We start from the raw sequence: 15,836 nt of genomic DNA on the forward strand, positions 1-15,836 counted from the left end.
TCCTGGGACTGCAGTAGACTTGTTTTTTTTACTGCATCAGTATGGACCCCACTCCCGCTTTGAGCAACATACATCTGGCAGGAGAGGTCAAGAGCAGTGGCACTGACAGTGAATCTAGTGTGCCATATGCTCTGCACTTTCTCAGGACTGTTTTCCAAGCCCATGTCCTCAAGTGAGTAATTAGTTATGTTTATTGTTTCCACATTGCTAACAAAACTGCAATGCAAGAATGACTTACCCAAACTAAGTTCCTGATCCACTCACCAAGCAGCTAGATGACAGCTTTTTGCCAAGTGCTGTAGTACATGGAGAGGGAAGACATGTACTTAGCCTAAGGAAATCAGATTTTGAAAAATGCAAAACAGATAAAAATAAAGAACATATATAATTGAACATTACAGTCCAAGTGTATTAACAACATAAACAACAGGTAGTCAATCAATCGGTTTTCAGATTTTTATAACAAAAAAAATAATTAAGTTCCAAATAGCTACTATTTGAGCTGATTGAGAAATTATTAAACCCACAGTGTCCCACTGAACTGAATTAGACTTTCTTTGAGTTCAAGGGTCTGTTCTTGAGAATTAAGATTTCAAGACTGAGGCACATAGATTTTCCTAACTTCATTTTGAAACCTTTCCAGCTTCTCCTGAAATAATACTCATAACATTTTTAGGAGAAAAAAGAGGTTTGGGACAACAGTTTTATGGTTGTTACATGATTATATATTTGAAGAGCTACAGTCTGGGAAGGACCATTACATCATTTTGACTGTTCTGTCATACATCTCAGATCATTAAATTTCATCTGATTTTCACTATATTCAACCTAACAGCTTTTATTTCATTCAATTGAATCGGTTACCTGGTGTGTATATCTTGTATGTATTCATACAGAACTGTGCAAGGGAATAATAAGATTTAGCACTGAATTGAGGGTTAATGTCAGCAAAAAAGAGGATGCAACCTAGTGAACTGAGGGAGGAATTAACCTTAAGACAACACACTGTAGGTTGGGTTTTTTTTTAGAGATCAGTGTTAATGATAGGAACTTCAGTCAGAATTTTAATCTGAGGGCTAAATAAAAAAATCAGTAGATAGAAGCTAGTTAACTACAGTAGTGATTATGTTCCCAAGGGGCCTGCACACTCGCAATAATATGACCGCCTTGCTCTTCAAGGCTTCTTTCAGTCTGGGGCTGTCAGATATCACCTGGACAGGTTTGACAATATTAGGAATAACATAATGGTTAGAGAAAGAGCAGAAGGAAGAGTTCAGTCAGACAGAGGCTAAGAAAATCATTTTGGAGTTCATAGAAGTGCTACTTGCTCATCCTCTTTTGCTTGACTGAGCTTGTAGTACTCCTACCAGAAGGAGACATGAGTAACCTAGCAGTCCAGTCACTGCTAAATCAGCCATGGCCCCACACACCTGCTGAAATTGAAGAAGATAAAATGAGTCCTCAAACATTAGTTTTCCATTTGTACAAAAGCTCATCTGAACTGTGTAATTGCCCAAGACTTCCAGTCTGAACTGAGCCCTAAAATGAGCCTAAGATGCCAGCCCCAGAAATAATGTTGCAGGAAAAGCTTGTTTTACCCTAGCCCTTCAATCATCTCTCATCCCAGCATTTAATCTATGTGTCAGACTTTGACTCTTCAAATATGTACCTGTATAGGCCTCTAGTTTAACACTAGTCCTGTCCCACATTCTAGCTCCAAAACAAAAATACAGACTGCTGACATAAAGATGTACTTGTCATCAATAAAGGTGTGGATATTTCAAATATTTAATTTGAAATATCCACAGCCATATCCCTATTTTGCTAACTAAAGAAAAGATGGCAGGGCTCCAATGTCAAGTGATACTATTGACTCACAGGTTCACTGCTTCAGGCTAGCTTTTCCACCGATCCATGTTGTGAATAACTGCCTGGAGCAGTCCAGAGTTGTTCCAAGAGAGAGAAGGAGATAGCAATTAGAGAATATGGAAAATCCAGGATCTACTGCTTGATTTCCCATCTCCTGTCCTCTCCCTTTTTTTTAGCATAATCCTATACCCCATGTCACTGAAACATAAACTTGACTCTAACCTTAACTTGAACCCAAGCCCCTGAACCCACCATCAGACCTGTATCATACTATATCAAACAAGGAAGCTCAACATAGCAAAAAGCTCATAGAGGCTTTGCTCTGGCAGCCAGGAATTGCCTACATTTCTCAGTCTCTGACCACTTCTAGTACAAAGACTAAGGAAAGACTAAGTCTATGGGTAGGGTTAAGGTTCAGAAAATAGAAACTGATGAACTAAAGGATGCTTTTTCTAAAGATACAAACTGTCTAAACTAGGAACCTATCTTTAGTTTGCATCTCCTAGAACTATTAATTTTGAATTTAAAGGCACTTTGATTGAGGAAAGGTTGTTCTTATAATTAAAGCTGTGGTTCTTGGTCAGTTAAGGATGATGTGTTTTTTTTATTCTGCCACATAGCTGATATTCCTCTTCAAGATTTAATTTAGAACTAATGTCCATGCCATAGGAAGAAAAAGCAAATAGACCCAAGCCACCACTCGTTCTTATGAAGGGTCTCCAGTGATTACCTATTTACTGAACTCTGCTTCAACACAGGTATTTGAGCTTAACAGTAGGCTTGTTCAACTTGCTAGTTCCCAAACTAAAGTGTATTTGTACAATGAGGGACCTGCCCTTAACTTGAGCTGTGGGCTACTCCTACAAAAAAAAAAAAAAAAAAAAAATCCCCCAACCTTGTGACTGTTTTATGCATTAACCCTAATCTTAACCCTAATCCTGAACTAAATCACCAAAACCCAGCCAGCAAGACCTGTGCTCTAACAATGCCTAGTTCTGGTTGAGGCAGCTAGGATTTAGGCTGATCACACTGCTCACAAAGTGCTAAGGCATAAATGTTTTATGCAGGTCATTCTGAACATGTGAGGAACAAAATTCTTTATACTAGTTCACACTTAAAAATTCTCTTTGCATGTGGAAAAATTGCTAACTTATTACAGAAATCTTTAAGTATATGAGTGTGCATGTGTACATGTGTGTGTATCTTTGTGTGTATGAAAACGGTTTTGATTCTTCTATCAGAGCTAGGTGCTGTTTTCACCAAGTTTCCCAATGGAAAGTGTTTAAACTAAAGAATTTTAAAATAAACTACAGCCAAAATAACACCTCTGAAACCAAATTCCTATCATCTCACTATTTTTCACAGTTAGCAGCAAGTGCTATATGCCCCACTCCAAGTAACTGGCATTATATTCTTTCCAGCCTAAAAGTACTGTAAAATCATAGAATTATAGAATCATAGAATGGTATGAATTGGAGGGGACCTTAAAGACCATCTAGTTCCAGTCCCTCCTGCCATTGGCAGGGACACCTTCCACCAGCCCAGGTTGCTCCAAGATCCGTCCAACCTGGCCTGGAACCCTTCCAGGGAGGGGGCAGCCACAGATTCTCTGGGAACCTGTGCCAGGGTCTCACCACCCTCACTGTGAAGAATTTCTTCCTTATTTCTAATCTAAATCTACCCTCTTTTCAGTTTAAAACTGTTACCCCTCACTCTATCCCTACACTCCCTAATAAAGAGTCCCTCCCCACCTTTCCTGTCGGCCCCACTCAAGTACTGGAAGGCCACTATAAGGTCTCCCCAGAGCTTTTTATAATATGAGACACGAATTTACAAAAGTGCCTAGGGACTACATACCAAGTAATTTCAGTTTCAATGGTATTTTTATGAATACATTGTCTGCATATAAGCAACATATTTTACCCCTCAGGTCAGGCTATGCATAGGAGTCTGTGTCTCAACTGCTAAGGTGAGACATCAGGTTCTTCTTCCCATGCATCCACGCACATGTGCTTCCGTGGGGAGGGAGAAGAGGGCCATGTAGGCTGGAAAGAAGCCCCCGGACTCTGAAGCCAAGTGCGGAGCTAACAAACACAGCCGTCAGGGCTATGAGGTGCTCCATGCCTTCTCCACATAGCTGTCGTGGGACTAGTGCTTACAACAGCAAAGCACACATGGGGTCTGTGCTGTAAGGAAGTCTGGTTGGTACCTTTTGGAGCCTAAGTCTGACGGATAAAGAATAGAGCATATGAAGATTTTTGTTTATCATGTTAAAATTGCAAGTGGCATCTGTTTAAAGCTAATTAGATGCTGAAAATTTTAAATGCTAACATGAGACAAGGATCAAATATGATGTTCAAAGGTATAGTATAAATCCAGTTTATCACATGGCTATTGCCACAGAAATTGTGATGAATCTGCGTCTGTGCATAGACAAACATATATGATGTATGGCAAAACCTCTTTTACTGTCATTAATTTCTGTTCAGTTGATTGTTTTTTACTTGCTAATAAACACAAAAAGATAAAATTATTTTGGACAGGGGCTCTGATGTAAATTAAGCAAACAACTGTTTTTAAAATCCAAAACACTCAAAGAATATATATTTCTGCATACAATTTTCAATCATGTTTTGAAAATGTAGCAAGGCAAGCATGGTTTACACCTATACACTATGGCAGAAATCCAATATACATCTGCTGTTCATATTGCAAGAAAATGAGATCATTAAGGTCAGAAAGAACAGCTGCTTTAATTATAGCACCCTGATATATCATATCAAAGTTTTCATCATCTCACACAAACTCTAAGACCATACCCCAGGGATCATTCCTATCATCCTGCTTTTTCTTGGGAAGAAGACTACTTAAGTACACTCCAGAGCACTGGCTGCTTCGAGTGGTGCGATGCCATATAAAATAATTTTACCCCAAGCTCGATAATGCTATGGAAACTATTATTAATCTAACTTTTACAGTCTTTATTCCTCTTTCTGTGGTGGCAGCATTAGGGGAAGATGTTTTTGACAGTGGGGAAGCTGCCCTGCAGACCTCAGTACTGCTGCCACACATCGCCACGGGCTCCTGCCTGGAAGCACTTGGTACCCGCACCTCTGGCTGGCGACACTGCTCTGCCTGAGGCACCCGAAGGTGTCCCTTCTTTAAGAGAATGGCTGCTTTGTGTTTTAACAGATGCTATGCTTCTCGTAGCGGAGAGATTAGAGGGACCATTCAACATTGAATCAGTCATGGATCCTATTGATGTCAAGATTTCTGAAGCCATCATGAACATGCAAGAAAACAGCATGCAGGTGTCAGCAAAGGTACTGTGTGAGTCGCGCCTTCTCTGTTGCTGAATGTCACAAGCAGGGGGAAAAACACCTCCACCGTTTTTCCGTCCAGACTTTAAGAAAGATTGTCCGGACCACTAGAAATTGCTTTTGCTCGTTCAACAGTTCACCAGAATGCCTTTGAATCCTTCAAACAAGCTCAAAGTTTTTAAAAGGGTGCGACAGGGAGAAAGTTACCATTTAGTGAATTCCAAATTAATAGCTGTTAGAGATTTCAAGAAAACAGAGAGTGCTGAAAATTAGCAGTAACTCTGTAAGAAATATCCTGCAGAGTACGCTTGGTAACTTCTGCTCGTGTTTCATATGTGATTCTCCATATTAACTTTGAAACACATTTTGATCTGTCTAGGTCAGACTGAAGTACAATGTCTTTGAGGTGAATACACAAAATGTTCCATTTAACCTCCTTTAATAGCCACTCAAGGGAAATATCATTACATTGGACAGTTTCTGATTACCAGACCTCAGTTTGATAGAGTTTTGTCTGGATTCTGACATGAAGATAAACAGAGTTAATGATACCAGCTTTCTCCTTTCCATTTTTAGTGTGTGTGTGCACAAACAGATCACTACCACCTCTGAACTTCATGTTAATAAGATCCTTCGAATTCAGTAGCAGGTGCTGTTGAGCCAATAGTCAACAGTTAATGGATTTTCCTTAATATTCATCAGTGCACTGCAGCTCAAAATCTAAAGTTAACAGTTTGCCAGGTTCTCTGTGTTTCTACCTCCCATTGATCTCCCAGTAGCCTATTAGGCGCTGGTGAGACTGACATCCAAGCCAGTGAATTTCCATTGCTTGGAAGAAAGCTGTTGTAGCTGGGAAAATGTGGGGACAAAAGGCAGGAGGCTGAGGTTAATATTCTTCCTGCCAACCCAAAATTAGATGCTTTTTATGGCCCCAGTGCTGCAGGTTGCTAAGGATTTTTTTCAAGATGCTTTTTACTTTCAACCTACGTGAAGTTACTTGGATTTCAAAAGCAGTCTACATCCTGTGCAATGAGACTTTGTTCTGGCAGCAGTTCTCAAGGAATTTAACAGCCAAATTCTCTCAAATATTTTGGGAATTAAATGCTAGCTTCAGCAAACTCAGCCTTTACCTCAAAAAAAAAAAAAAAAAAAAGAAACAAAAAAATATTTTTACTGAAAACTCACCCAAGGCTCAGGTGTATTTAATTTTCCTTTTTATTTGTTCAGTTCTCGCAGATTTTCCATTAGACAGGAAGCTGCATCCCCTGCCAGAGTCCAATGACATCTTGGCACAAGCTCATCTCACTACTCGTTTGTAACAGAGCAGACTGTTTTTCCTGTCCCTCAGAAATATTTTATTTGCTGTAAAGATTAATAAATAACAGAAATTGCATTTGCAATGTAAAGTTTTTCTTCTAAAAGAAACCTTAGCCAATATTTTTTAAAATCTTGAGAAACAGAACCCAAACTATATCGGTGAAATTTATTTTATTATATTTTCATAGATAACAGAGCTGTCTAACCTTGAGGGGCCTTTGTATATTTCTGTGTAGACCATTATTCTCCTGAAATGTGATTTCCTTGTTTTCCTAGGTTATATCCATCTTTTTTCAGGTCCTATCACATAGAAATTCTTTATTCTTAAAGAAAAATACAAGAAGGTAAAAGACTTTGGATTTAGTGCTGTGTTCTCCTATGTCATGTCAGATTTGTAGAGATGATACATGAGTGGACTTTGAATCAGTCATCTGTTGTCTAATTTTTCCCCTTTATACATACTGACCACTTAGAGCTTCAGTGAAATTGACAGTTACCTTCCTGGATGTAATGGGGTGCATGGAATGCAATTGCAGACTTAATGTAGGAGAAAAGCCATGCTTGTCAATTATTCTGAGATGCTTCTCAGAAAGCTTCAGGCAGGGTGTTGAAATCACACTATTTTCTCTTCCTGCAAACAGTTTTGTATCTTGCATTTGACTGTATCCACTGAAAATGTGGTGACTAGGAATCACAGCTATTTTACGACAAGTCAGTCAGTGCATTTTCACAATGGGAAAATGATGATGCACTAATAATGTTATGCCTGTAACACCCACATACACATAGATTATTCTTCACCACTGACATGCAGCTTTTTCTACCTAAAAATCTGGTTGATGCCTAGGAGGAGGCTGTATGCTGTATTCAGTAGAATTTGGGGCCATTTTGTATAATATTGTTTCTCTTTTAAAACTAATGGAACAAATGAAAACTAACAGTTTCTTCCTCAAGGATCTCTCACTAATCTCATCCTCTTTGCAGGCAGAAGACCCAGAGTTCGTTTAATCCAAAATCCATCCCCCTCCTGTTTCAAATATTTATATAAAATTGCCCTATTCCAAAAGTCATTCACATCAAATTTCATTATCAATTTGTCTTTGTATCACAAAATGATGTTTTGTGTTAGACCAGATGAGATTATGTATTGAAATTTATTTGAGAAAAATAGAAATATGTTTGATATACCACATTGACTGTACATTACTATGCATATGGAGGCAAAACGAAGTGAGCAACAATGTACACTTTCCAACATATTAAGTGTATCAAAATAAGTAAGCATACATGCTTTTATGTGAATGATGAAGACTTTGGTTTTAGACATCAGCAGAAAAATACATCATGAACTTCTTAAGTCTCCATTTTTATAGTTTGTCTCTCCATTCATCACTTGATTGACCAATATCTTTTTCCTATAAATATGCACCTCCTACTCAGCACTATTCTTCTGAGAAATAGTCTTCATGGTTACAGTTATGTTAATAAATAAAAGGCGGACAAGGACCAGTGCCTGATCCTGAAGCCAAAGTGTCATAGCCTGATTCATTTCTATACTGCTGAGACCTGCCTTCTCTGGAGCTGTTTCATTCTGCCAAGAGCAAGTTGGATCAGTCCAAGAAAAAGCCAATGAGTTAACAATTAATCAGTGCAGTCAGGGCTTATTGCTTGAGTTCATGCCTTGTCTTTCATTTCCTTAGAAGACACAAACCCTCTGTCTTCCACTCTTGATGGGTGCACATCAATATCGAGACAGAGAATTATAGAAGTTCCACACGTACCTCTTCTATCTTTGTACATCTGTCCAAGGACATATAGACTCAGGCACATCCCAGTACCTGTCAGTGCATAAAATGGAGCATCTCAGTTCCTAGGCCATAAACTTTTCTTTTTTGTGTGCTGACTGTGGTTGATTCTTTTCGCACAGTTCAGATTAACCAGGTACTAGTATTATGTTAAGATCCTCCAATTCATCCTAGGGCCGGAATCTTTCCCTGTTTTCTTAATATTTGTCTGCGTCTATATTCAGTACAGGCTGTCTGACCACAGATCTCTAGGTTTCATAGGCTGCTCACCTTGTGTGGCTGTCATGTCCCTGAATGACAGACACACAAGATCCTTATTTTGCTGCAGAGAAAGTCCCATTCCTGACAACTGCAATATCTTGAGATGCTTTTCAAAAAGGAGCAATACTCTAGAAAGTAAGACCCCAAGGCCCTTCTGCTAGAGGAATGTATGTACTCTGAATCAGACCTGAGTTTCCCTTCTCAAAAAAAAAAAAAAAAGGCAAGGACTGAACATCATCAAAACCAGTTTCCCTAGCTTCATCATCTAACGCCTGCAGTCATTCTGACAGAATACCTTCTGCAAACCAAAGCACACAGAGCACAGAAGCAATCAGTCTGGGCTGCCTGAGATACCTCCTAAGACATTGGCACTTTTTAAGAGTGGGCTTTGCAACCCAGGTCTACCCAGACTTCAATTATGTTCCCTGAAGGTTGCCTCTGGTAGAAGTCAGGTTGCAATAGATTTGCCTTGGGTTTCTCCTGATAATGTCTGAGACACATTATCTTCATTATTGAAATCTCTCTGTTATTCACCAGTGACACCTCTTTGCTATTTGAACATTATAGTGCCAAACCCAGTGCTCAGCAACCTCTTGATTATTTCTCAGGTAAAAGTTTCATATTCTGTATATCATTTCCCATGGCTCAGTTCTTATCCAAGACTTAGTCACAGAATACATTTACCTTATTCTTATTCTCATTCTCCCTGAGGTAATTCAAGGAGCCATATTCAGTCATAACACATAAATACTCATTTCAATCTTGTCGAAAACAAATGTGTTTTGAGGGCCTTCACAATCTTCCCATAAGTCTCTCAGTACCATTACCTTTGATTCCTGCTTCAAGTTAAAGAGTAAACACTGTATCTGTTCCATTTTAACAATATGAATGCTTAGTAGTTGATATCTGTAGACATTGCTCATACACAAGAAGTGGAGGAAAATTCAAAAGAAACAAGCAGAAAACATGTTGTAGCATCCATTTTTCTTCAAATGGAGAAAATTCCTAATCTGGTTGCATTAGCATAACTATGTCTTCATTGCTTCTCAAAATACAACATACTGGACTATTTCCTGCACTTTAAACAGTCTGGTTCTATACAGGTATGTTTGGCTGATGTAAGTGTCATTTGGCTACAAAGCCAAGATTTTTTCACTTTCATAAATGCTATCCCATCACTGAGTGTCCCCTTAGTAAATACTTTCATCTGAGCTGATGGATGTGCCATTTTAACATATAGATATATGTTCCTTTTCAGCAATTACTTTAGCTAAAAAGATGAATGAGCTCCATGACATAGCAGACTACGTTTGCATTATTTATAAGGAGGACATCTTCATAAAACTACATCCAAGGTTCTTCTTAAAATAGCCCTCGAGTTTCATATTAACAAAACCTCTTCATTTATTTGTGTCCTTTCCAGAGCTCTGTGCAGGAAAAATATAATGACATTTCAGGAAAAAAAAAAAATCAATGCTATTCTATCTGAAGATGAGAGAGTCAACAGAGGAGAGTCATATAGAGACACTCAATAGGAAACATCAAACACTAGCACATGTCTAAATAAGAGTATGACTCAAGGCTTCATAGAGAATAAACTCTATCTAATAGAATTCAAAATGTTGAGTTCTGGGAAAAAGACTCTTCTTTTACAGTATCTACATCCTAGTCCTGAAGTAGATACCTCCTTTTAGTCAGCTCTATAGTTGTAATTCTTCACTGGTTCTGTTGACTTGATCTCATAGCTTCATTCATGTCCCTGATCATAGGGGTCTGGTGCTCTCTGTGACACCTTAGGATATCCTATTTGAGCTTCAACTGTAGTTCAGCATGGAATGTTCTTGTGTTAAGACAGTCTTAACAGATGTCTCAGATATCCCAGGACAGCACAAACTATTATAGATGCTGATGTTAGAGCAACCAGAGGAAGCTTTTGACCTCCACTGTCTAAAACTGAAGCTTAGATTTTTAGCTTAAAATAGACACATATATGTACATACCTAAATTTAGGTTTCTTAATTTCAAATGGAATCCCTTCTCTAAACTCAGATGAAATGGACTGCACCAATTCTATATAAAATGTGATTTGTTAAAGAGTGGACTTATGCTGCCAATTCACAGCATGTGTAATGAAACACCTGAATATTATTCCAGAAATTGCTCAGTATATCTGAGTAGCATTGTGAAGAAAGTATTTCATGTTCTTCTCCTTAGGAACCATTTGTTAATTTCAGGTATCAGCTTTACATTTCCTGTTCTGCCAGCTAATACCTGGACTCAAATAAGAAAATGTCTCTTTTACATTCAAAATTTAGTTACTGAATTTTGTATCCTTACTGCATTTCTGCCAGGTCAGTTAAAAAGTAAATTATTTCTTCTTCTGTAATATAAAAAATGCTATCTATTTTCCATCTCTCTTATTGTCTGGCTGTATGTAAATTTGTTCATATGAAACTACTTGCTACAACTGTTTGCATGAAGCTAAATGCCACAAAGTCTGTGTTGGGGATTTTTTCAGCATGTAAGAAAAATTAAATATAAACGATGTAGACTTGCAGTTATTCCACATAGCCATACAAGTAGCCTAACAGTCACATGCTGTGAAATTTAAGGAGAAGATTCAGTGCTCTCATTTTCCTTTCCTCTTAGAGTTAAGCTGCATGTTTTGGATAATTGTCACTTTTCTTTGTAAGCAAATACCTGATTGCTTCATTGACTAAGTCGGATTTCATAGATATCTAAATAAATGGTTATGTTTTCTATGCATAACTTATATTCAGCCAGAAGAAATATGGGTAAACCTTTATATGTATAACTGATGCCCTCAACATATATATTTGGCCCTTCAAAATGTACAATATCATACACAATCGTGTATAAATCCTGAACATCAATCTTAGTTAAATTTTCTTCACAAAAGAAAAATAAGATTCTTTCCTCAGAAAAAATTAGAACTTTACAATCTACAATCATCTTTCCTGGCTGATTAAATGAATTTATTGTCCAATAGTCCTCATGATTAGGGAGACTAGAAACTCTCAAAAAAATCTTACAGATATTTTCAAACCAGACCAAGCAGTATTTCACTTATAAATTAAAAATCCCAATTGCCATACAACAGCTGACTTGCTGGACTTTGAGCCAAAACAGACCTGATGATTTGACATAAATTTAGTATGAATCAGTTTCTTTCAGCAAATTTTTAATCATTTGGGGCCTCTAAACTAACATCGGGAAACCTAACTAAGAGCCAATTGTAATGTATCCTGAAAGCAACAGAAGTCACGCCATCCATGGCTACTTCAGGACAGAACCACTCAAGGCAGGAAATCTAAAATCCCAAAAGTGAAACATAAGTCTTTTTGGTAAGTGGCTGACAACATAGCTTGTGAGCTTGTTATATTATTTGTCACACAAAAGGGAGTAATGTGGTCCTACAGACAAAACACAGCACCTGCATAGTTTTTACCTCCACAAAGCTCATTCAGACAGGTAGTTTGTCATTAGGAGTTTTTAAAGTATCTTAGAATAAAATTTTACATTTAAATTTTTTTTTCTTCTGAACGGAGGCAAAATTTTGAAACAGCCAAAATACAATGCTCACAAAAAAGAAAGATGCTTACAGAACTGAAAAAGTTAGTATGAAGGCAAACACTAGGATCCTACTTCATGAGAGCACTTGAAAAATTTAACTCTGTGAACAGTCTACCTACTTTCAGCTGAGCAGCTTGAGTGAAAGTTCCTCTGGGATATATACTTGATATCCAGTGGTCAAAAGTGTCTTCTGTGTCCTTTAGTATCCACCAAATATATGCCATTTTTCCAAATGGAAGCATATGAGAAATTTCATAACCCTGAACATTATTTTTTATACCTAGAAAACAAACACTAGCAGAAAATAATTCTCACTATTGCCCACTCAATATGCCTCACCCCTCTTCTAGGGAGAGATTTGTAGGGAATAAGAAAGTTATCCAGTTATAAGACTATTTCATCACTGACCTTTTCAATGAGGCTACAAACAAAATTACAAGTTAGGAAGAACTGTGGGTAGGGATTATGAATGAGCTGTGATTCTGTAAAAACCACACTTCAACAAAAAATAAAACAATTATCAACTAAGTCCTGCCACAAAGGACTTCCTTTTGCTCATTTCTTTTCCTGGAAAGACGGCAATTAAAATGCTTTCAGATGTTAACTTCTTACAATAATCACTTTCCTAAATTAAGGGGGGTTTTAATGTCCCTACATGTTTTTATACCTTCACCAAGTAATTAATAATGCTTAATAATTAACCTGAGTTTTAATGCAGGGCAAGTGCTCAATTCACTGTTATCAAAATGTCAATCAAAGCTGGTTTCAAATATATGAAAGAGAGAATAAAGAAACTATAAAATACTAAGTTTCTTTAATTTTTATTATTTTCATATAACCTGCAATGGTTTTTTCAGGTTTTTCAAGGATGCGGCCAACCTAAACCAGCACCTGCCCTGAGATCTTCCCGTTCTGTCTCTGAAAACTTCAATACCCGATTTAGACCATATAACCCGGAGGAGCGACCTACAACTGCTGCTGGCACAAGTTTGGATAGGCTGGTAAGGCAAAATATATTCCATTTTAAAATTAGTACAAATGGCTTGGTAATAGAATAGAAGAGTGGTAATATCCTAACAATTTTTTTTCATAATTTCATAATCACTCTGTATAGTTTCTACGCCAGCTGTTTCAGCATTCAGTAAATCTTCTTTTCTCCATTGGAAATGGTACAGAATTGCATTATAGGAGAACAATATGACTGAGGTTTATGTATTAGAAATGTTAGAAGAGAATAAGCTCCTTCCTGGAGACCAAAAAACAGATGAGCCACAGCAGGTACTTTGCAGTATAAATTCTCTTTGAAAAGTGATCTACAGCAATATTTCTTTTTTTATTATTATTATTTTATTTTAAAAGTTTTTATCTATTAAAACAATATTAGCAGCTAGTTCCTTAACATATACATTTGAAAAGGCACATTGATTTGTTCCACTTAATTATAAAATTACCACTGCTTTATTTCCACCATCCATCTCAAAAACTGACTTTTATCAGCTAAAACTTCAGTGAGCATTAATCTTGCTTTATTTATTCAATCATTTTGAAAACAAGACTTTAACATAAGGTTATTTTCTTTACTACCCGTCATTGGATTCACATTTCAGACTTTGATGTTCCTGCTATTTATACATCTACAGATTTAGAGTGGGCTAATTATTATAGCTGTTAATACTGTCTCAGCAATCATCTCGAAGCAAAGCCAATGAGCAAAATTAAAGAGTTGTAAAGTGTCTGAATCAAAACAGATTGTACCACCTGCCCCCTGCTTGCTGAGCTTATTGCTGAACACTTGCACAGCATTGCTCTGTCTCGCCGAAGAGAATCATGCTCAGGGCTGTAGCAAGAGTGAGGGGAGAGGAGCACCCAGCTGGAAACAGCCACCTTTAGTTGGGGGTATAAGGTTTTGGTGAGCTGCACTCCTGCTGGGTGCCAGGCGGGTGCTGGCTGCATTAGGGCACCAAAACGTCTTGCTATGGTTCTGATCATGAGCCTAAAATGCCTACAGGTTTCTCCAATATGCAGCTTAAATCACTGAGCAGGAACCCAAATGCACTGATTCAGATAAGGACCTGGGTATCTTCTTGACACCATCATTCAGCAAATTCCTTTGATGATCACAGTAACCTTCCACGGTGCCAAGTCTTTCCAAACGCCTCTGTCTATGCTGTATTCTGTCTACTGTATTCTGTCAATCTTCGTGTCAATTCAGCTGGTAACTAACATGACATTTCTAGTCAAGACATGGGATTACCCTGCAGCAAAAAGCAACATTTGTTAGTTCCCTGCTCTACTAGAAATCATGTAGCATGGTTATCCTAAAAGGAGAAGCAGAAAAGATGTTTACCTCCATTGTATACTTAGTTCTTTCTACCACGGCAGTTTCATAACCCAGTGTAGCATCTTAGGCTGCAAATCTGGCTGGAAATACTCAATCCATATTTGACGGCATCTTAATTTCACCCTTTCACTTTAGATTCAGAGAACCAGCTGTTGTGTATTGCTCAGTGCAGAGACCTGGATCTTAATCTAGAATTTAAAGGTTGCAAACAGAGGAAGTGGGAGGAAGAACATAAAAAGGAAGGCTGGCAACACAGTTCAGCTTAGATTACTCTTATGTTGTAAAAACAGTTTGAGCATTTTTGCAATCAAAAAGACAGATTTAAGAGATATTCCATATCGACATAAGGAGAATACTTATGAACACATTAATATCCTTTTTTAGCTACAACCTTCCAAAATACTGAGCAGCATCCTGAATGAAGCAGAGATGTGTCATATACTGCCAGCCTTTAAAGGCTGTAGCTAATGAAAAATGCCAATGCAGATAATCCTTTCTAACTCCTACTAACTTGTAGATTTTCAAAGGGGAATCTGTGTCTGTATGATTTAACTAGGTTTGCTCATGCATTATTTCAGAAAAAAAGAAAAATAAAACCAAAACCAAATAACTTAGCATTGCTGCTGTTACATTAAAGAGTGTTCAAGCCAAATGCCTATTTGTTTTTCTTGCTGGTGATATTTGAAATAATAACTACTTGTGGTCTGTTAGTGACGAGTGTTGGTATCAAATCCATCTCCAAATGGCAGTGATGCACGTGTTATCTCCTTTTGGTCTGAGACCAACAATCCCTCAAGTCAGAGAAGGCCACTGACCTCAGCTGGAGCAAGGAAAGGCTGTTTATGTGGATTAGAGCAGAAAGCCTTGTTTCAGAGCTGTAATCCCTTAGCAGCACTTGGGAAAGGTCACTGCCTGCATCTCACACCAACTTGGGTAATTTTATCCAGAAGGATATAAATGCTGCACTCTTGCCTCTCAGGAACACTATTCAACCTGCCTACATTAGATCCTTAGCATTTAATGTGCTGAATCATTCCCTGAATCACGTATCTCTCTTCATTAACTACAGACAGAGCCTGGAGGACCAGCTTCATTTAGATCCTCCTAGCTCTTGCCTTGCTAACAGGACATAAGGACAATCCCACGCACAGCAGTTTTCCAGTCTGCACACTGATCATTTTCTGTTGCTTGAGTAATACAAATGTACAACAATATTAGCGTTTTGATAGTAGAGTCAAACAGTTAAAGCACCTTTTGATTATTATAGATGTAAGAAAAAAGTCTTTTCTTGTGAGTCAGCTGACTGTTCAGTGTTACATTAATGCTTTT

The 15,836-nt window shown here is 37.8% G+C and overlaps 1 protein-coding gene across 1 annotated transcript in view; it reads left to right on the plus strand.

Annotated features, from left to right (window-relative positions):
* GPC6 (glypican 6) overlaps nucleotides 1-15,836 on the plus strand; it is a 792,969-nt gene that overhangs the window by 718,376 nt on the left and 58,757 nt on the right. The window contains exons 5-6 of the mRNA XM_042806027.1: nucleotides 5,062-5,192; nucleotides 13,024-13,167. Of these exons, the coding sequence (XP_042661961.1) occupies nucleotides 5,062-5,192; nucleotides 13,024-13,167 (275 nt within the window). The remainder of the gene's footprint in view (nucleotides 1-5,061; nucleotides 5,193-13,023; nucleotides 13,168-15,836) is intronic.

This window comes from Tyto alba, unplaced genomic scaffold, assembly GCF_018691265.1.
Source record: "Tyto alba isolate M040663 unplaced genomic scaffold, T.alba_DEE_v4.0 Super-Scaffold_45, whole genome shotgun sequence".
In the NCBI taxonomy this organism is placed as follows: Eukaryota; Metazoa; Chordata; class Aves; order Strigiformes; family Tytonidae; genus Tyto; species Tyto alba.